General features: G+C 43.4%; 1 protein-coding gene across 1 annotated transcript; it reads right to left on the reverse strand.

The window, feature by feature from the left end:
• Positions 1-13469: 13469 nt before the first annotated feature.
• LOC144533873 (gap junction epsilon-1 protein) lies at positions 13470-17473 on the reverse strand. The gene is made up of 4 exons (XM_078275447.1): positions 17435-17473; positions 16619-16801; positions 15010-15207; positions 13470-13667 (listed from the first exon to the last, which is right to left on the reverse strand). Exons 1-4 carry the CDS (start codon positions 17471-17473, stop codon positions 13470-13472), a joined length of 618 nt encoding a protein of 205 aa, XP_078131573.1.
• Between the last annotated feature and the right edge of the window lie 4290 nt (positions 17474-21763).

The raw sequence follows: 21763 nt of genomic DNA on the forward strand, positions 1-21763 counted from the left end.
TTTGTCCAATAGGAGCGGCCGCCTTCGCGGGACAGATGACGTAAACAACTGTATTACTGGGGAATCCAGTAAAACATGTTGGGAGTTTAGACTGGATATATTGTTGATATTACATCATATTATTGTGACCTTTGTGATTATAAAAAATAAGTTATTTGCTGTATGTTCTTGTATTGTATTTGCTCAAAAGTATGGACGATGTTGAGCATTTTATTTATTGTCTAAGTTTACAAGTTATTAATAAAGTTTTACTGTAGTAAACTGCGTCACAAGGCATCAAAAAGTCATAAGATCATCAGGTTTAAAAGAAAACAGACTTTTAAAAAAACAATTTGGAGTATTAAAACTAACAGTGTAGAAAAAAGCAATAAAAACATAAAACATTTTCAAAAACTTTTTTAGAAACGACAAAAAAAGTGACAAAAATGTCGAAAAAGCACCACAAATGTTGAACAAAGGGTAAGAATATATTTAACCCTTGTGTTGTCTTCCCGTCCACGTGCAACTTTTTGTTTTTCTGGGTCAAAATTAACAACACGTTCTCACACTCATCTCGTAAAATATGGATGCTTGGTCAGGTGCCTTTGTCTTTCTTTTTGACGCTAAAAGTCTCCTTTAGCGTTATAAGTAAACGTGCTTGGTCGGGACTATTGACGTCCCTTTAGCGCTATAAGTAAACATGCTTGGTCGGGACTATTGCGTCCCTTTAGAGCTATAAGTAAACGTGCTTGGTCGGGACTATTACGTCCCTTTAGCGCTGTAAGTAAACATGCTTGGTCGGGACTATTGACGTCCCTTTAGCGCTGTAAGTAAACGCGCTTGGTCGGGACTATTGCGTCCCTTTAGCGCTGTAAGTAAACGTGCTTGGTCGGGACTATTGACGTCCCTTTAGAGCTATAAGTAAACGTGCTTGGTCGGGACTATTGGCGTCCCCTTTAGCGCTATAAGTAAACGTGCTTGGTCGGGACTATTGACGTCCCTTTAGAGCTATAAGTAAACGTGCTTGGTCGGGACTATTGCCGTCCCTTTAGAGCTATAAGTAACACGTGCTTGGTCGGGACTATTGACGTCCCCTTTAGAGCTATAAGTAACGTGCTTGGTCGGGACTATTGACGTCCCTTTAGCGCTATAAGTAGATCGCTTGGTCGTGACTGTCGCCCCTTTTGACGCAGTTATGTTAAGGAAAAGGTCGTGGGTGGGCGTACGGTTCTGTGACACGCGGGAACTACGGGACGGTTGGAAAGACGCCTTTTTCGTCGCATCAGACGCTGACAGCCACTGTCCAAACGTCCTTATTTTACGAGTTGAAATTACAGGTTGAATTAAAAATAAAAAAAAAAATTTCAACGTTTTTGTCACTTTTTCCCAATGTTTTTGTCTATTTTTTTCCGTGCTTTTTAGTTTTTTGGATGTTTTTGAAGCTTTGAAGAGATTTGTGACTTTTTTTTCCAACATTCTGTTGAATGTTCAATTGAATAAAACACCCAAATTTAATCAAAGTAGTGAACTGATCATTCATTTTACCTGTGAAGAGCGTTGTAGGGAACCATCCATGTTACTTTTCTGACAATTTCGTTGAAAAGAAACCTGCTCAGCCGAGGACGAGGAGTCGAGGAGCTATCAGATAACAGACGTGAGATGCAACCTATAGGAGTCCGACAGAAGTGGACTCAGGATTAGACCCAATCAAAAGTTCCTCTCAGGAAATTTGTGTTTGTGGTCAAACTGAAACCACGATCCCTTGAATTATTAAGTTTGCTGTCAGGCATTTAAGCCAAAAACATATTCACGATGAACACAACGAAGACATGCTGTAAATGGTATTCCTTGAAAGTGGGTGGGCTTGGAGCAGAGAGTTCATCTGTGACAGTTAAGAGAGTTTACGGCTCGCGGTGAAACGGAGAGATTCAATCTGTTGGCTTGTGTCTGAGAGACGCAACAAAGGAGAGACTACAACCCTTTATATATATATATATATATATATATATATATATATATACACTGTAGTGAGGCGTCTGCTGGGTGGTGGGTTTTCTTTGGTCCAAACCAGAATGGAAAACTGTTGTATGTTTTTGCATGTGGTTCGTTTAGATTCAAGCTGCCCAGTCAGTTTCTGGTAAAACATAACTTGGAAACAAAAGTCCCACGAAGGCTGGAAAGCAGTTGTGGTTAAAGGCTTTGGGTCTGAAGTTTGGGAGAATCCATTAGCCCAGTGGTTCTCAAGCTTTTTTCCAATAATGTTCCCCCTTTGAACAGTGTTTTTAAGCCATGTACCCCCCTAACCAGCGTGCATCATTTTTGTATAAAGAGGAAGAATACAGCGCTGTCAGCGATAGATTAACTAAACTACAGCCTTGGACCTGGAAAACATTTAGATGATGATGGAAAAAGGTGACAAAATCTTGGAAAAAGACGGTAGAAAGAAGGAAGGAAGGCAAGAATAGCGCCATCGTTAAGGTTATCAATATCAGTTGTGCTTTTCGTACTATGACAAGTCACCATGTCTGTTGTGAAAAAGGTCCATTAATTATGAACCTGGTAAACCACCTGTGCTGTTTAACAGGTGTTTTATAGTCAGTAATCAATGTTGTTGCAAATGTGCATTACTTACAAGCGAAACAATGGCAGGGCGACCCCGTTCTTTGGAAACGATTGTGGCAACGACAGCGACTCTGGAGTGGCTGGCGAGACGTCGCCTAATCGCGATTGCGATGGAGTGCACCGCTGGCCGTCACCAAGCGCGACTGGTGCGTCTGGAAAGGGGGATAGACGGCTTCAGATGGTACTAATACTCACAGTTGTCACAATTTACAGTGTATAGCCTAAGGAAATCCCGATAGGCCTACTACTTGCCTCACAAACCCTCAAAACGCGCCACAAACGGCTCTGCTCACCCTGACCCAATCGAGGGAAACTAACCTGTCTCAAATAAGACCCTCATCATTTGTGACACTCACTTTTTGGAAAAATTATTTGTGACACTAATACTGTGCACGTATACCCCAAAATTCAACCTTTCAGAAGCGAGTCATCCAACGGGAGTTTAATCGGCAGATTAACGACATTCATCTGCATGTATGGCAGAACAGAACTTCTGCTGACTTTCCTAAAGTTTACCAGCTAACGCTAGCTGTAGCTATCTAGCTTGGTTAGATAGCTACAGATACAGTCTTTACATATTATGACCGTCTTTAAAGGAACACGCTGACTTATTGGGACTTTAGCTTGTTCCCCGTATCCCCCAGAGTTAGATAAGTCCAGACATACCCTTCTCATCTCCACACTGCTACTTGGGCGGAGTGATTAGCGCAACACCTGAAAAGCACCGTTGTTACTCTCTGCTCCTCACCACGGGGCTTCTCAGGTGCTGTCAGCAAATCCCTCCACGCAGGTAGCAGTGCTTCGCCTTCTGAGAATATAGTTCCCAGTATGTATACGGTTAGAAGATGGCTGTGTGTCATGTGACCTTGTTATTTGTTCACTCTGTGACTATACAAATCACAACATGTAAATAGGAAAATGTTGGCGTTATTTTGTCACTTATTGGGAGCAATAGGCTAGATGGAACCGGTTACCTCCAGGATCTGTGCTAAGCTAGGCTAGATGGAGCCGGTTACCTCCAGGATCTGTGCTAAGCTAGGCTAGATGGAGCCAGTTACCTCCAGGATCTGTGCTAAGCTAGGCTGGTTGGAGCCGGTTACCTCCAGGATCTGTGCTAAGCTAGGCTAGATGGAGCCAGTTACCTCCAGGATCTGTGCTAAGCTAGGCTAGATGGAGCCGGTTACCTCCAGGATCTGTGCTAAGCTAGGCTAGATGGAGCCGGTTACCTCCAGGATCTGTGCTAAGCTAGGCTAGATGGAGCCAGTTACCTCCAGGATCTGTGCTAAGCTAGGCTAGATGGAGCCAGTTACCTCCAGGATCTGTGCTAAGCTAGGCTAGTTGGAGCCGGTTACCTCCAGGATCTGTGCTAAGTTAGGCTAGATGGAGCCGGTTACCTCCAGGATCTGTGCTAAGCTAGGCTAGATGGAGCCGGTTACCTCCAGGATCTGTGCTAAGCTAGGCTAGATGGAGCCAGTTACCTCCAGGATCTGTGCTAAGCTAGGCTAGATGGAGCCGGTTACCTCCAGGATCTGTGCTAAGCTAGGCTAGATGGAGCCAGTTACCTCCAGGATCTGTGCTAAGCTAGGCTAGTTGGAGCCGGTTACCTCCAGGATCTGTGCTAAGCTAGGCTAGATGGAGCCGGCTACCTTCAGGATCTGTGCTAAGCTAGGCTAGATGGAGCCAGTTACCTCCAGGATCTGTGCTAAGCTAGGCTGGTTGGAGCCGGTTACCTCCAGGATCTGTGCTAAGCTAGGCTAGATGGAGCCGGTTACCTCCAGGATCTGTGCTAAGCTAGGCTAGATGGAGCCAGTTACCTCCAGGATCTGTGCTAAGCTAGGCTGGTTGGGCCGGTTACCTCCAGGATCTGTGCTAAGCTAGGCTAGATGGAGCCGGTTACCTCCAGGATCTGTGCTAAGCTAGGCTAGATGGAGCCGGTTACCTCCAGGATCTGTGCTAAGCTAGGCTAGATGGAGCCGGTTACCTCCAGGATCTGTGCTAAGCTAGGCTAGATGGAGCCAGTTACCTCCAGGATCTGTGCTAAGCTAGGCTAGCGGTGGGGGCGTCAGACAGAGTTACAACATGCACGAAGATGAGAAGGGTATGTCTGGACTTATCTAACTCTGGGGGATACGGGGAATAAGACAAAGTCCCAATAAGTCGGCGTGTTCCTTTAATGTTAGATGTGAGATAGTGTCAGACTGTAGTCTTTTCAAAGTCTGTTTAAAGGTCCCATGGCATGAAAATGTCACTTTATGAGGTGTTTTAACATTAATGTGAGTTCCCCCAGCCTGCCTATGGTCCCCCAGTGGCTAGAAATGGTGATAGGTGTAAACCGAGCCCTGGGTATCCTGCTCTGCCTTTGAGAAAATGAAAGCTCAGATGGGCCGATCTGGAATCTTCCCTTTATGATGTCATAAGGGGAAAGGTTACCTCCCCTTTCTCTGCTTTGCCCACCCAGAGAATTTGGCCCCCCCATGAGAGAGAGACATCATGGCTTTCAAACGAGCAAAGCATGGCAGTTGTTCAAGGCCACACCCTCACCCTCCACCTTGCCCCCCTCTCTCATATCCTCAATAGCATTTAAAGCTACAGACACAGAAATGGCACATTGTGGGACTGGCTCTAGTGGCTGTAATTCTGCACCAAGACTTCAGATACAGTATTAGGGGACCACTAAGGTCTATATAAAAGAGACTTCAGATACAGTATTAGGGGACCACTAAGGTCTATATAAAAGAGACTTCAGATACAGTATTAGGGGACCACTAAGGCCTATATAAAAGAGACTTCAGATACAGTATTAGGGGACCACTAAGGTCTATATAAAAGAGACTTCAGATACAGTATTAGGGGACCACTAAGGCCTATATAAAAGAGACTTCAGATACAGTATTAGGGGGACCACTAAGGCCTATATAAAAGAGACTTCAGATACAGTATTAGGGGACCACTAAGGTCTATATAAAAGAGACTTCAGATACAGTATTAGGGGACCACTAAGGTCTATATAAAAGAGACTTCAGATACAGTATTAGGGGACCACTAAGGCCTGTATAAAAGCATCCAAAAAGCAAGTGTCTTTAAAGTCTTCTAGTGTACGGTAGGCTTTATTTGTTCCCGTCTTGGCTCAGCGCCTACACAGGTTTGACAACATGTCGTGGTACGTCTGGAAGTGTGCCTCCTTCCTTTCACCTACTGTGACTTTGGATTCTTTCTTTGCCTTTTACCCGGCTCTATCCAGTTGGTTTTGTATACAGCATTTGATTAATGAGACCTGTCAGTTAAAACAGGCTTGGGCTGTGTTTACTGCTGAGCAGCAGTATCCACTGACTTTCTCTCTCATGCTTCCCCAAATAATCAATCTGTCTCTCTCCATTTATCTCATCTGCTACTGTATGAATGAGGGAGTGTTTACACCACTTAGTAATTAGCTCAATAACTCAAAACGTAGTCTTACTGCTTATGTTTTTGTTGGAAAATGATCAACATATTTTCAGATTGATCTATAAAATGGGTAAAAAGAACCATCACAAATTCCCAGAACCCGATTTCATATTTCTTGTGTTGTCAACAACAACAGTCCAAAAGTCAAAGACCAAAACCAAAAGCCATATGTTGTTAGTATACCTAAAAACACTTAATAAGTGGCACTCATAAGTTATGAACCCATGCTAAAGTTGACTAAAAGAGGAATAAAATCGATCGAAAATTGATCTTAATGCCTTCATTAAAAAAATGAGGAAAAGTCCAACCTTTAAGGACACCAATTTATGCAAAATACGCCTATAGTAAAACCCTTTTTATAGTAAATATTTCTAATTAAATTAAATTTTAAAGCCTTATTTTAACGATCTGAGGTCACGGCGTGAAGCGCCTGGTGCAGGTGTGTTTAGGGCGTGTCCTAATCCACTTTTGCTAGTTTGATGGCGGAGAAAAGGGTCGGTGTGCCGGGCGCATGGTTCAAAAGGGTTGTACTTAGTGTCTTCATTAATCAGAGGTGTGTTTTGGGCGTAACATGCAATCAACCAATCAGAGATCATCTCCCATTCCCTTTAAAAGCCAGGCGCGTTTGGACGTGGAGCATTGCTGTTATGATGGAGGATTTGCACCGTAATATTTGTATTAGTAATCTTCTGCATGTGTGTGTGCTGCTGTGCGTCCCTGTGTGTGTAACAAGCATAGTGTGCACGTGCTGTGCACGAGCCTAGGAGCATTTTACTAATGCTCTGTTAAAATAACAATGAAATGCTGCGTTATTGACTTTAGACCAGGTTTTTGTTGGTCAATGGTGCCATCACTTCCCGCTGCCTCAAGATCAGCAATACTCCCAGTTCAGCACCTGAACACACCTCCCTGTAAGACCAGCACGCCCAGAATGCACCTGAACACACCTCCCTGTAAGACCAGCACGCCCAGAATGCACCTGAACACACCGCCCTGTAAGACCAGCACGCCCAGAATGCACCTGAACACACCTCCCTGTAAGACCAGCACCTGGTCGCACAGATGGGCGCAGGTGCATTTTGCTATTTAAATGATAGGATAGGGACCAATGTCTCAATCAAAAATGAAGCAAAGACAATTTTAGGCCATTTTTTAATCAATCATCTCAAGACAAAACAAGTAGGAGAATAACTGGTCACCTGAACAGTAGCACTCAGACAATATGTATGCGTTGGTCATAAAGTGTGCCTCTTTTTCTTTAACATAACTGTGAGGTGAAAAATCAGCTCAATACAGAGACAGACAACAGTTGATGAAATAAGAAATAAGTCAATTTTCACAACTAACCTGTAACAACATTAGTTAAAATCAAAGATTTAAAAATGAATGATGAATTTCCAGTGTAGTATGATGCGCCATAGTTGATGAATCTCTCACAAATGACCCTGATATTAGTGGTCAAAAGAAGCATCAAGATGTATTAAAGATGAACTCCCCAATTTTGTAAATAATTGTCAATAGTACACCAAATCCCAAAGTACCTTCCAGAGCAACGGTGATGTTTTGCAACTCAGTTTTCAGTTCAGTTCATCAAAGAACAGTTTAGGATGTGATGGCGCTATTTAAAAACCAGAGTGTGTCTTATAAGTTCTGTACATGAGACCCAAAAAAAAAAATCCATTGTCAAAAGTTATTCATCTTATTAATGAGTCAAACTTGTCAAAATACACCATCTGCTTTCCAAGTTAATAACTATGAATCAAATTCTAAGACACTTAACAAGAGCTCTTTACCAAGAGTAGCCTGTATGTTTAAGCCTAATCACTGTTATTATAAGCCACGAAATAAAACCTGAACCCTGAAAAATATGACCTGATGTCTGTTTAAAGGGGGTTTCAAGCGCAAAACGAACCTAGGGGTTAATAACATATGTGTACTGAGTCAACCGTTCTCTGGGACAGTGGTTCCCAACCTGGGGTCCGGGCACCCCTCAGGGGTGCGGCAAAGATCACAGTGGGGGCGCAAGTCTTTATCTGGTTTGAGGTTGAGGTAAAAAAAAAATATTTGCACATGTTAAAGAAATTATGATAATACACTAGAATATATAATGTATACAAAAGTCTGTATGAAAACTATATATTTCTGTTCTCGCTTAAAATTGTAAGCAGGCTACTTAGTAGGCCAAACCTCCGGGACCTCTTAACCTGGGACCTTGCTGTCATCAGGTCAGCTGCTAGCTGCTAGCTGCTGTCATCAGGTCAGCTGCTAGCTGCTAGCATCCTCATTTTTCCTGCCGCCACAGCATCACTATTTAATGAATGAAACATGGCGGAGAAACGTAAAAGTGCCAATAACTCCTCTGTATCAAAAAAGAAAGTAAGGCTCTATCTCGAGAGTTACCTCAACTTCGGTTTCGGGGGGTGGGGCTCAGCTTTTCTTAAACATGAGTAGGGGGGTCGCCAAGGAAAAAAGGTTGGGAACCACTGCTCTGTGATATATTTTCATGCTAATCGAATGTGTCTCTAGCTTGAAACAAGCTAGCGCAAACCGCTGATTAGCTTATAACGCTAGTCTTTGGGGCACTGGTAGGGTAAAAATAAATCTCAATTTTTATACTACTAACAAGGCTCAAAATAGCACCACACTTCAACCGGACCAGTTGAACGACGAACGCTGTGCAACCAGTAACCAGTAACATAGCTCAAGCAGGGGGTTCGTGGTTCGACTGGTCATGACTGTTTTCCCAAGATGGCGCCTGCCTGTATACGTGAAGGGTAATGTCTTTATAATCTATCTTTTTAATAAACTGTCTGTACACTTACAAAGTTCTCAATGCTTCGGTTTAAATGTAGGGACCCTCATTATGCTACCGGGGAAGTGTGGTGCTATTTGATCCTTGTTAGTGGTGTAGAAATAGTGATTTACCCTTTGCTCCGAAGACTAGCGTTATAAGCTAATCAGCGGTTTGCGCTAGCTTGTTTCAAGCTAGAGACACAATCGATTAGCATTAAAACATATCCCAGAGAACGGTCGACTTGGGGACACATATGTTATTAATTTTTAATTTTGCGCTGGAATTGTCCTTTAAGTATGTATTTTAAAACTCTTGGCCTATTTTGTCAAGATCAGCGATGCTAATAGCAGTAGCGTAATGGTCTGGCCAAACCAAAAAGTGGCACAGCTAGTTAATCCATGCGGCTTGGTGGCATAGTGGATATTTGCAGGACTAGTTGGTAGCTGGCAAGCTTGCTGCTAAACTGCTAGCTAGCTGAAAAGCGCCATGGATGTTACCTGGATGACCAGCACTGATTCCGCACTGTGCGGCCTATAGAGCAGGCGCAGAAGAGTCCACAAGTCTCGCATTGCCAGACCTTCCTCCACAGGACTGCGAAGGAAGGTCTGGCTAGTCCACACAACATTCTGGGATGGGAGAAAAATCTGCTCTGGTTTATTGGCATTTCTTTAAACCAATCACAATCGTCTTGGGCGGCACTAAGCGCCATGGTGCCTTTGCAAAATAGCCTCAGGATGGATCTCGTTTTGGTGGAATGTGTACGTTCAAAAGTTGTTTTAGCTGTCTGGATTTACCCTGCAGAGATCTGAGGAGCAGTTAACCATAGTCCTCAGAAATCCACCGGAGTTTAAAATTCCAACACAAAGAAAGCGGAAGGAAACGGCCATCCGGCAATCCCGGAAGTGGAACGTCGTGAGTATAGACTAGCGCTCCGCTAACTTGAATGGGGATTAAACGATTTAAATGTACGACTCTTCTAGACTTGGCTCCAGATGGCCCCAGATTTTATCAAACCCATGCAAATGCCATGCATTATTCTAATTGAGCTGAACCGTAAAGATATAGAATTCTTCATTTGTATTTAATGTAAACAAGGCTTACGTCTTGGTGACAGAACTTAAAGCAAGCCGTTCTCACTCTCAACTCGTCAAATACTGACCTACATGCCAACGCACAAGGCACCCTTTAGCGTCTGTATTGGACGCACCCGGCAGAGCAACTGCTGCACCGCGGCGCTGTAAGATGATGTAGTATGAATAGTAACAATGCTAGGGAGTAGTATTAATGACCAAAACTCTGTGTAAGCAGGCGGGTTGGTTCAAACAACACAGGCCTTTCACCAAGAAACCGGAGTTCGTGCCCAGTTCTTGTCCCATATGTCATTTAAACGTACATCTTTTAACCCCACCCACGATTCTTTCCTAACCCTAAGTGGTTTTACCCTGCACGTTAAAAAATGATGCCAAGGGGTCTTGACCAAGTGCCTTGAAAAGTGACCCAAAGGATCCTGACCAAGTGCCTTGAAAATGACACCAAAGGGATACCCAGAGTGTTAAAAAGTGACCCAAAGGATCCTGACCAAGTGCCTTGAAAAGGATGCCAAAGGGATACCCAGAGTGTTAAAAAGTGACCCAAAGGATCCTGACTAAGCGCGTTGAATAATTACGCCAAAGGGATACCAAGAGTGTTAAAAAGTGACCCAAAGGATCCCGACCAAGTGCCTTGAAAAGGATGCCAAAGGGATACCCAGAGTGTTAAAAAGTGACCCAAAGGATCCTGACCAAGTGCCTTGAAAAGGATCAGGGACCCAGAGGGGTAAAAGTGACCCAAAAGATACCGAGTGCCTTGAAAAGGATGCAAAGACCAGATGTTAAAAAGGGACCCAAAGGATCCCTGACCAAGTGCCTTGAAAAGGATGCCAAAGGGATACCAAGAGTGTTAAAAAGTGACCCAAAGGATCCTGACCGAGTGCCTTGAAAAGGATGCCAAAGGGATACCCAGACTGTTAAAAAGTGACCCAAAGGATCCTGACCGAGTGCCTTGAAAAGGATGCCAAAGGGATACCCAGAGTGTTAAAAAGTGACCCAAAGGATACTGACCGAGTGCGTTGAATAATTACGCCAAAGGGATACCAAGAGCTTTAAAAAGTAGGTCCTGACCAAGCGTCAGTATGTTGATGAGTTGGGAGTGAGAATGTTGTTGCTTTTAGAGGCAAAATTTAAAACCATCCTTCACTAACGGATACCAGATTGCAGACGAACCCCAACCACAGGAGTCACATACCTGTTTCAAATCCTCTCAAAGCCTATCAGACCAACCAGGCCTTCAGTACTGTAGGTTGGGATCAATTGGAGTGATTCCTCAGTGCCGGAAAAGCTTATTTAAGGTTTTTAAAAGGATTTGAAATGAGGGTTTGATCCACTTTTGTCTGGTAATGCAATTTTGTACCTGAGATGATAAACAGATTGCTGAAAACTTCATAACAAAAGATGGATGGATGTCTGATTAAAAAAAAAAAAATTACAAAAAACGAGAGGTAATCTTTTTCAAAATACATAGACAGTGACACCGAAGGCAACGTTACAAAGAGTATTATGTGTAATACTACAAGCTAGAAAAAGGTGATATAAAGAGAGTGTGGGGTAGAAGACACCCTTGATGAGGAGATGGTTGAGAATCAGACATGGACAAAAGCTTAATCATTGTTTCAAATATATCAGGACTGAATTAGCACTTAGAGGTGCAGTAGGTAACTAACTTTCTGTGATATTTGCTGAAACTGACCCTATGTTCCAGTAAAACTATCTGAAAGCTGGTAATTTAAAAAAGAATCCGGCTCCTCTGGCTCCACCTACAGCCTGTAGTGAGATTTGCAAAAATCCACCGCTCCCTGTTCAGATGCACCAATCAGGGCCAGGGGGGGTGTCTAACTGCGTGCCAATCACTGCTCATGCACACGCATTCATTCTCCCTTGTGGGGGGAGGGGTTTAGGAGACTGTTTGGGCTTTAGCAGAAAGGGGGGAGGGACTGAGAAGTTGTCAATGTTCAAATTCTGGCTAAGTCCTGGATCTAAGTCCTGGATCTTCACAATGCTACCTACAGCACCTTTAAGTTTTTGCTTTTCAGCCTTATTGTATTATATGAGACCTACAGGGCCTGAACTCCAAAAACTTCAAATTCCTATGTAGATTTTGTCCATGTCTGCTAAGAACTACACTACAACCCACATTTGTATATCCAAATTCAAATAATACTTTTGTCACTAATCATTCAGACTATATATTTCTTTAAAGTTTCAAAATGTCAGCCAGGAAGTGTTTGATTTCTTGGTTGTTGTTTTTTTTTAGATTATTACATTCTTTGGGGAGATCTTTACCCTCAAAGAGTAAAACACAACATTTCAACCATTTTCTTGATGCATCGTTTTTCGAAGATGCTTTTAAATCTCATGGAAGTAATCTGAGCCATTTTTGAAAAACTTTCTGGCGCATGAGATTGGTGTTTTGAGACAGCCTTTCTCCATTCTACAAGTCAAGTTGAAGGTTGTTTAAGACCCACCATGCTGAAACAGATATTTGAAAAGGCAGACAACTCCATCAAAAGCCCCCAACAAAGTTGTGGCGTTCATGTCAATGGAAGTAAAGGTCAGAACGGGCTGGAAGCAACGACTGACACATATTGGAAGTGATAACTCTGGCACATGGAAGTGTCAGGAGCCGTGGCACCTGAAATTCACTCGCACATGGGTACTGGACCACAGTTTCTTTAGAATGACATGAGTGATAATCTGCCTGTCATATTTGATCAGCACCTGGAAGACAAGCTAGACTATAGTGTTTATCTGCACTTTAATGCAGAATGATGTGACTAGCTAAATGATTTGCATTGTTTTGTGTTGTTACATTACATGAAGACTTAATGCCTTTTAACCAAAGCGTTCTGCAACTTTAGAAATCTCATGAAATGGAGCTGTTTAGGTTCATTGTTGGCACTCTGTAAGTGTCCAAGTGAAGATACATCTAGTTGGTTTAACGAGCCTTGATGCATTTAGTGTAAACCAGGCCCTACTTAGCCCAGGGTAATGCTTCCAGGATGTGTAGAAGGATCAGATATGAGGTACAGCTCCAAGAACAGGGTTTGGCGAACCTCAAGTTGTTTTGGGCCAGGTTTGTGACTAACCGGGCTTTCCTTGTGCTCTAATTCAACAATAGTTACAGGTTTTAGCAGCACCCCGAAGTCGATGCCTGTCTTTCAATCTCTCTTGTGGTAAAAAGAAAACTTCTAACCCATCCCCCAACATTTCAGAGTCAGAGGCGCAGACTTTGGACACAGCCAGTACAAACCCACTGATATCTGAAATACCACTAGGGATGATCACTCTATAGTTAAGGGCAAAAAACACCCAGAGACTATTTCAGACTTGCCAGCTCTGACATTGTCGCACATTCTTAAATTTCTTGGTGCAACTCACTCACGATGGACCACAGGTGAGGTTTTGCTCTTACGTCAGCTTCCTGTTTTGTTCTATGAAAGTCCAGCAGTAGCTAACCAAGAGCCCGATTAAAAACTGGCAGAATTAGTGTCATATATTTTTACCCTTAGTCATTTATGCGTGCTTGTTTGTATGTGTCATTGGTTGTTAAGATAACCAAGCCGTCGGCAGAGTATCTCAAATATCTCAGCAACACAGAGGAGTATGGTGATCACGGTGAAGGTGTACATGGCACTGAGGAAGATGGTTTTTTCAAAGTGTTCGGGCACCATGCACTTTGTCACATTAAAGGCCTTTTCCAAAGCACTGGCATCACACTTGTACAGCGGGTGGACCTGGGGGACAAAAAGAGAAACATGAGGTGGTAATACTTTCATGATTGTCTAAACTTTCAATCATTATATGTCTCATTATTTAGATGACACTGTGCACATTTGCAGGGATTCTCACTGTTATTATTGAATGATGTGATTGAAGTACTTGCTAGCTTTACCTAGCATGTACTGGGAAGGAACACCAACTCCAGTCTTTTGTGTTGTAATATTGGGTATTGTGCAGGGTAATGTTGTTGCTATCATGTTCCAGGAACCATCTTGAAATGCTAAAAACTCTTGTAAACTGGGACACCATCCTGCTGGCAGAATAACCATATAAAAGATCCTGGGTGTTTTTACACCACCATTTGCTGGTATCATTGACACCAGACAGGGTGTATGCATGGATTCATGGTGGACCCTACAAACAGCCTTATTTGATCCACCTCTTTGCTTGACAACATGTGTTGCAAGCTTCTTGTATATTGTTAATCTGGATCAACGGAAGCACATTTCCAGGATAAAGCCTGACGTCCAGCGTTTAGGCTTTGCCCCTCACCTTCTGCTCTGTGTGTTGGCGTTCTCAAAATCCCTTCGCTATGGGAAAAAACAACATTTGGCATCAACACCGTCCAAAAACATTGTCCAAAACCTGGCTTGCCTTACAAAGTTCAATATTTTGAAGATCTTGATAAATATTGAGCTGTTGCTTCATTGCATGAAGAGATGTGATATGGGCACCTAGTAAGGGTGTGCCCTAGTCCCATTTCTTTAAAGGAGTCCCAGGTATGGCAAATTGGCAAAAGGGACCTTTGGCAACTCGGGACATGCTGGAAGGTTTACATCGCCTGCCTGGCCTGGGAGAGCTTTGGTGCCAGAAGGAACTTCCAAGAGGTTGTAGGGGGGGCTCTGCACGCCCTTTTTTCACCATGACCATTTGCCTTGCACGGCAGCTGGATTCTTGTGAGATCATTAGATCACGCGGAAATGTATTTTGTCAGGCTGCAAGTAATGAGTTTGTGTCTAAACTACCAGCTAACCAAACCAATCAGCGTCCGGTTAGGAGCTACTGGCAGCTACGGCCGTGGTTTAGGTGTGTGTGACGGCAGCAACTGTTTGTTCCAAACAACAATGATGGACATGATAGACATATGGTTCATCCAATTACCTGCCAGGTATTTTTTGAAAGTGCCTTCCCTTTCCCAAACAATTTCCAATGACAGCTTCTCAGATGGTTCTGTGTATCATCTGCTGCGTCAGGTCATATGAACATGAGTGGCAACTTGAAAATGGATGGCTACATAACTGTGACATAGACAGGCACTGGAAGGAATTGAATGTATTAAGTCTGAAGTTTACAGACCTGGAAGCCAAAGAGGTGGCTTTGTAGCCAGAAGGCGATGACTTCCAGAATGATGCGAAGCAGAACAGAAATTATGTAGAATACGGTGTAGATGGGTCGTTCGAGGATCTCTTCCTGGTCAATGTTCTTACAGGCTGCATAGAGGTGGAAGACCGCCCCAGGAACTAGCACTGTTACCAGTTGTAACGCCCAAAAGACCTGAAAATGGCAGAAAGAATGGAACGAAGGAGTGAGAAACGCCAATGGAAGAAGACGATGGGATATAGTATGGAGGTATCCTGAAATGTATGATAGATATGGGTGATAGTGGGTAAGGTAAAAAGGTTATGGGATAATTAATTTGTAAGGAAAAATAAAATTTGTACATTCATTATTCATCACTTGACACATTGGTTTTTAAATTGGCCATCCAGAAGATGCGGGCTGTGTCTTTGGTAACTGAGGCTGGCAGGAACCCAGTCTAGTTCAACGATTGCTGAAATGTTTGACCTCTCCCACATTGCATTATATATCAATATGGAAAAACCGTCGTGTTGATCACAGCCAGTGACAGACTGGCCATCTGGAATTTGGGAAAATGCCAGAAGGGCTGCCCTCTATGGGCCACTTCTGACAATAACAATAATCTGTTTTTGGTTTATTTTGATAAGTTATTTTATGCATGCAGCCAAAAATATTCAAGATTTTAGTGCAGCAAGCTGCGTGGGAGGGTTTTTCTTGGTAGGCAGAGTTACTAATTTCAAAGCTATGTTATTGACACTCAATGCATGTACTACCCAGAGGCTGAGCATTGCTCTTTCCATGTTGTTGAGGAGCTGTTGTATTATGTGCTGTGCTTAAACGTTGAGCCATTGTATTAGCGCAGAATGTGCCTTTAGTGGAACATATCATGTCGTAGATCTGCCGACGCTCTTAGATGTTAAATTGTTGTTGTTGATGTCACCGACTGTAGCGATAGCAATGCGTGTCCTTTCCGTGTGTGTTCTAAATTTTTGCATTCTCTGTATGTTTTTTTTGGCTTTTTATCTCAATGTTTGGGTGAGGTTGGTGTGGTTTTAAAATAGGGCCGGTGTGTTTTTTTTCATACCAGTCTGTCACTGATCACAACATGTGACTGTTTTCTGATTGCAAATGTTTCAGTCTGACTGGACAAAACACTGTTTGTCCCTAAAGAAGCCCCCCAAATTTGTGAAATTTAGCAGATTGTGTTTCTGCTTGGGGTGAAGATGAATTATGTGTAATTCTGCGGAAAATTCTGCAAAACATTCTGCGTCTGCAGATTCTGTTTGGCCCTGAAAATACGATGTTGAAGGGACTGAAAAGATTGTACCAGTACATGTCTGTGTAATAGACCTTTTTCACAGCAGACATGTTGACATGTCATAGTAGGAAAAGCACAGGTGTGTTCAAAACCATGAATGATGGCTGCGTTCCACTTAGGAGAGGCCCTGGTGTTGTTCATGCTGACTCACTGTCATATCTTACTGGGACACTTGATGGAACTGAGCCATCAGTAAGGTTATCAATATCAGCTGTGCTTTTCCTACTATGACAAGTCAAAATGTCTTCTGTGAAAAAGGTCCATTAAGTTTAGTTTCGTAAGTCCTACCTGAGGTGTTATGGGTCTGAACTGGTTGTAGCAGTACAGGTTGATTTCTCGCCGATCGGGGTCACAGCTGAAGTGCAGCGCCTCATTTCCGTAGACAGCGAAGCCAAGAACTCCCAAAAAGAACATCCGCACCGAGCCGAAGAACAAGGTGTGGAACTGGCCTATCACCGTAGGAGGCCTGAGCTGGAACGCACACATGCACAAGCAATTATACAATGCAGAACACATGGATACATACAGGCAGAAGGACACACACGAACATTTATGATACGTACAAACATTCATGGCACAAACAAGTGACACACAAATGTGCATGGACACAACGACGTATACACACACACACACACACACACACACACACACACAGTCAGAGACAAAGAGAAAATAGCTTTTGTTAGCCAGATAAATGCAGCTGCGACAGAGAGGCACACTGAGGCCCTGAGCTCTGAAGGCTTAAACAAAACCCATTCAGAGGAAACATTTCCCATCTTCTCTCTCTACCTGCTCACTTCTGACACTAACACTGAGTCATGTTTCCCAAAAACAAAAAAAAGGCCCAAATGACATGTCTAACAAAGCAGAGAGCCTTTTAGGCTCACAAACATGTCACACGACTGAATGAAGACGGAGGTAAACGGAGATGGATTACAAAGCTGAGAAAGAAAACAAGATGAATGTCTTTTTGTTTTTTAAGCCTCGAGGGGGGATAATTGTTCCGACGCCGCTCCTCTGCAACTGTCAAATTATGAAGTTGTCAGCTAAGTGGATGAAAGTCACAATAAAAGCCCCAACGACCGGGCTTTGTGAACTACTTACGCATCCTTCATAGAAGTTTTTGATGTAGTTTAAAGACATGGTTTGCCTGTGGATATTCCAGGGATGCTCTGGGCCGTCATGGCCGGTTTGCTGCTGGCACACAAGACCACATAATCTCCAAATGACCCCTGTCTCTCTTTCTCTCTCTCTCTCTCTCTCTCTCTCTCTCTCTCTCGTTCTCTCTCTCTGCCCTGAAAGCCATGTCAATGCATATTTTTTTTTTTGCCTTTTATCCCGCCATCAATTGACTCGCTCAGTAGAAAAAGGACAACAGAGACAGAGGGGCCAACAATGGGCTGGGGGGGGCATGTTGTCCCTGCATTATAATCCCTATACAACTATGTCAGCGAAAAAAAACAACCTCCTGTCACACACAATGCAGAGAGAGAGAGAGATGGCAAACATGCAACTAAAATAGTGCTACAATGCACCCAGGAGCTCAACTGAACTTAATGTTTGTTTGTATTTATTTTGAAAAGCACCTGGTCTTACCTGAGTTACAGAAATCATCATTCTGATAAATTGTCCATTTCAAATGTGATAAATAAGGACATTTGTGGACATTTTTCGTCACACTTTCTCACACAAATGTCGGAGTTTTGTCTACGTGGACGCTAAATGAGAAAGATAGAAAAATAAAATAGTAAATAAACAAGAGTGAGGACAACACACCCTGCACTGTAAATACTTCTGGAAGTGCATTGACGGAGCTGCTGTTGTCCCAAACAAAAGTCCCCTTGGCGAGCTACGAGTAACACAGAAAGAAACCCCCGAAAAATTCAAACTCCAAAAGCAAATTGAAATAAAGTCCACACACCAACCGTAATCCTGGCGGAGTGTTGTTCATTCCCCCCTCTTTTTCCACTCCGGGATGATCCCAAACTCATGCCAGTTGCGGGACCTTGCGGGTCAGAGAGCAGAGTCAAGCCAGACGCAATCAACCCAGGCTACTTCCGCTCACAGCTTTTCAAAATAAAACACAGGGGCTTGACAAGAAGAGCCTCAAAATGGAGAGGCTAATGAACTTACAGGTGAGAAACATGAGAGGAAAAGTAAAGCATCCCTGCGAGTATGCAGAGTGAACAACGTAGAGTGTAAGAGGGACAGGTTTCCCTTTTCGTCTACATCAGAATGTTTTCCTAACTCCAGTTTGTCATGGGCATTTGCTATTTAATAGAGGAAGAATGATTTGGGTGATGGGGTTAGATACAGACCAACCCAGTCTCACAGCAGTTTGTGAAATCACGTCACGTTATTTAATCTATTGATTCGTGTACACGGACACGTTTATGTCGTTTTTTTTCGTGGTGGTCAGCGCGTTTTTTAAACTAATGTATTTCAATGGGAAGCATCTTTCGTGATCACAGCACGACTACGGTAGCGAGTAGTATGAAATGCCGAAAATCTACGTAAGGAGGTTGGTTAGGGGGGGGTGGATGGGTCAAACAACACAGGACTTTCATCCTTTCCCCATTCTTCTTTTCCTAAACCCAACCTCCGTATAGATGCTTCCCATTACCTGCTGACCACCATTTCACGAACTGCTGTGAGACTGTTTGATTGTTCCAAACAACAATGATGGACATGATAGACATATGGTTCATCCAATTACCTGCCAGGTATTTTTTGAAAGTGCCTTCCCTTTCCCAAACAATTTCCAATGACAGCTTCTCAGATGGTTCTGTGTATCATCTGCTGCGTCAGGTCATATGAACATGAGTGGCAACTTGAAAATGGATGGCTGGAAGCCAAAGAGGTGGCTTTGTAGCCAGAAGGCGATGACTTCCAGAATGATGCGAAGCAGAACAGAAATTATGTAGAATACGGTGTAGATGGGTCGTTTGAGGATCTCTTCCTGGTCAATGTTCTTACAGGCTGCGTAGAGGTGGAAGACCGCCCCAGGAACTAGCACTGTTACCAGTTGTAACGCCCAAAAGACCTGAAAATGGCAGAAAGAATGGAACGAAGGAGTGAGAAACGCCAATGGAAGAAGACGATGGGATATAGTATGGAGGTATCCGGAAATGTATGATAGATATGGGTGATAGTGGGTAAGGTAAAAAGGTTATGGGATTGGAGGTCGAGCAGGGAGAGGTGAAGCAAGAATATGTAAGGAAAAATAATATTTGTGACCATTTCATGTGTTGTACAGTAAAGAGAGTAAAGAATGTGATTTTAATGATCTATTTAGAGAGAAAAGAGATTACCAGTGAAAAAGTACAGTTACATGTTTATGTGAAAAGCAAGAGTCATATCCCAAGTACACTGTCATCGAAGGAGGCCATAAACATCCTCTGAATGTTTTTACAAAAAAGATGTTTTACATAAATATATATCAAATGTCCAACAAGGTTTTTTGTAATTTAGTGCCATCTCTTTGAAGAAACACTGCCATCTACACATACACACACACACACACACACACACACACACACACACACACACACACACACACACACACACACACACAGACAGAGACACACACACACACACACACACACACACACACACACACAGACAGAGACACACACACACACACACACACACACACACACACACATACACACACACACACACACACACACACACACACACACACACAGACACACACACACACACACACACACACACACACACACACACACACACACACACACACACACACACACACACACACACACACACACACACACACACTAACAACTACACACAGACAGAGACACACACACACACACACACACACACACACACACACACACACACACACACAGACACACACACACACACACACACACACACACACACACACACACACACACACACACACACACACACACACACACACACACACACACACACACACACACACACAAACACACACACACTAACAACTACACACAGACACACACACACACACACACACACACACACACACACACACACACACACACACAGACAAAGACACACACACACACACACACAGACACACACTAACAACTACACACAGACACACACACACACACACACACACACACACACACACACACACACACACACACACACACACACACACACACACACACACACACACACACACACACACACAGACACACACACAGACACACACACACACACACACACACACACACACAGACGCACACTAACTACACACAGACACACAAACAGAGACACACACACACAGTAACACACACACACACACACACACACACACACACTAACAACTACACACAGACACACACAGAGACACACACACACAGACGCACACTAACTACACACAGACATACACACACACACACACACATTATTATTTTTTTTTGGAGGGGGGGTTTCGTCCTTTTAATTTGAAGGTCCGATCCTAGAGCTTCCAGTGTGAGCTGTGCTGACTCCGTCTCGCTTCATACAACTTTGGCTGCCAACGTGTGCTGGCTGGCTCGCCGTGTGTGTGCTCGCCAGGCACGCGAGGACCGACTCTCTCCGTGCGTAAAAAGTGCAGCCATTGGCTCAGAGAGAGGCGATGATGTCACAAACACAACATCACTGACGTGTCTGATCTGTCAACACATTCTCACTCCAGAAAGCGACGCTTGGTCAGCTGCCTTTGGCGCATTGGCGATTTTAGACCCTTTTTAGCTTTTTTAAGCCCCTCTAAATGTCATCTCAGCCCCCCTAAAAATTATAATAATAAAAAAAAATGACAGTGAGTTAGTGTTAGTGACAGAGGACAAACTATTACAGGTTCAAAGGGCTTCAAACTCAAGGAAAGGGTTAACAGGAACGTAGTGTTGGCCAATCAGAGGAGGTCGAGCCAGACTCCCACCTTTGGCTGAGTCTCTATCTGATCTGTCAGAGGAGAGCAGGAGACGGTTGTGAAGTTTAACGTTGGAAGTCAGTCCCAGAGAAGACGTTGGTCATTTCACGGCGCAGATAAGAACCCAAATTGAAACGTAAGCAACTAAAATTGCTGAATGTTAGACCATTGTGTCAAACTGGTCGTTATTACTGAGACTTATAAAGTGTCAGGTTTAGTTCTAGCATAGTGTCAAAAACAACCTGATGTCACAGAAATCTGTGAAATGAACACAGCCCCTTAAGTTAAACGTCCCTTTATGAGGTTTTTTAACATTAATATGAGTTCCCCCAGCCTGCCTATGGTCCCCCAGTGGTTAGAAATGGTGATAGGTGTAAACCGAGCCCTGGGTATCCTGCTCTGCCTTTGAGAAAATGAAAGCTCAGATGGGCCGATCTGGAATCTTCCCTTTATGACGTCATGAGGGGAAAGGTTACCTCCCCTTTCTCTGCTTTACCCGC

Source organism: Sander vitreus, chromosome 18, assembly GCF_031162955.1.
Source record: "Sander vitreus isolate 19-12246 chromosome 18, sanVit1, whole genome shotgun sequence".
NCBI lineage: Eukaryota > Metazoa > Chordata > Actinopteri > Perciformes > Percidae > Sander > Sander vitreus.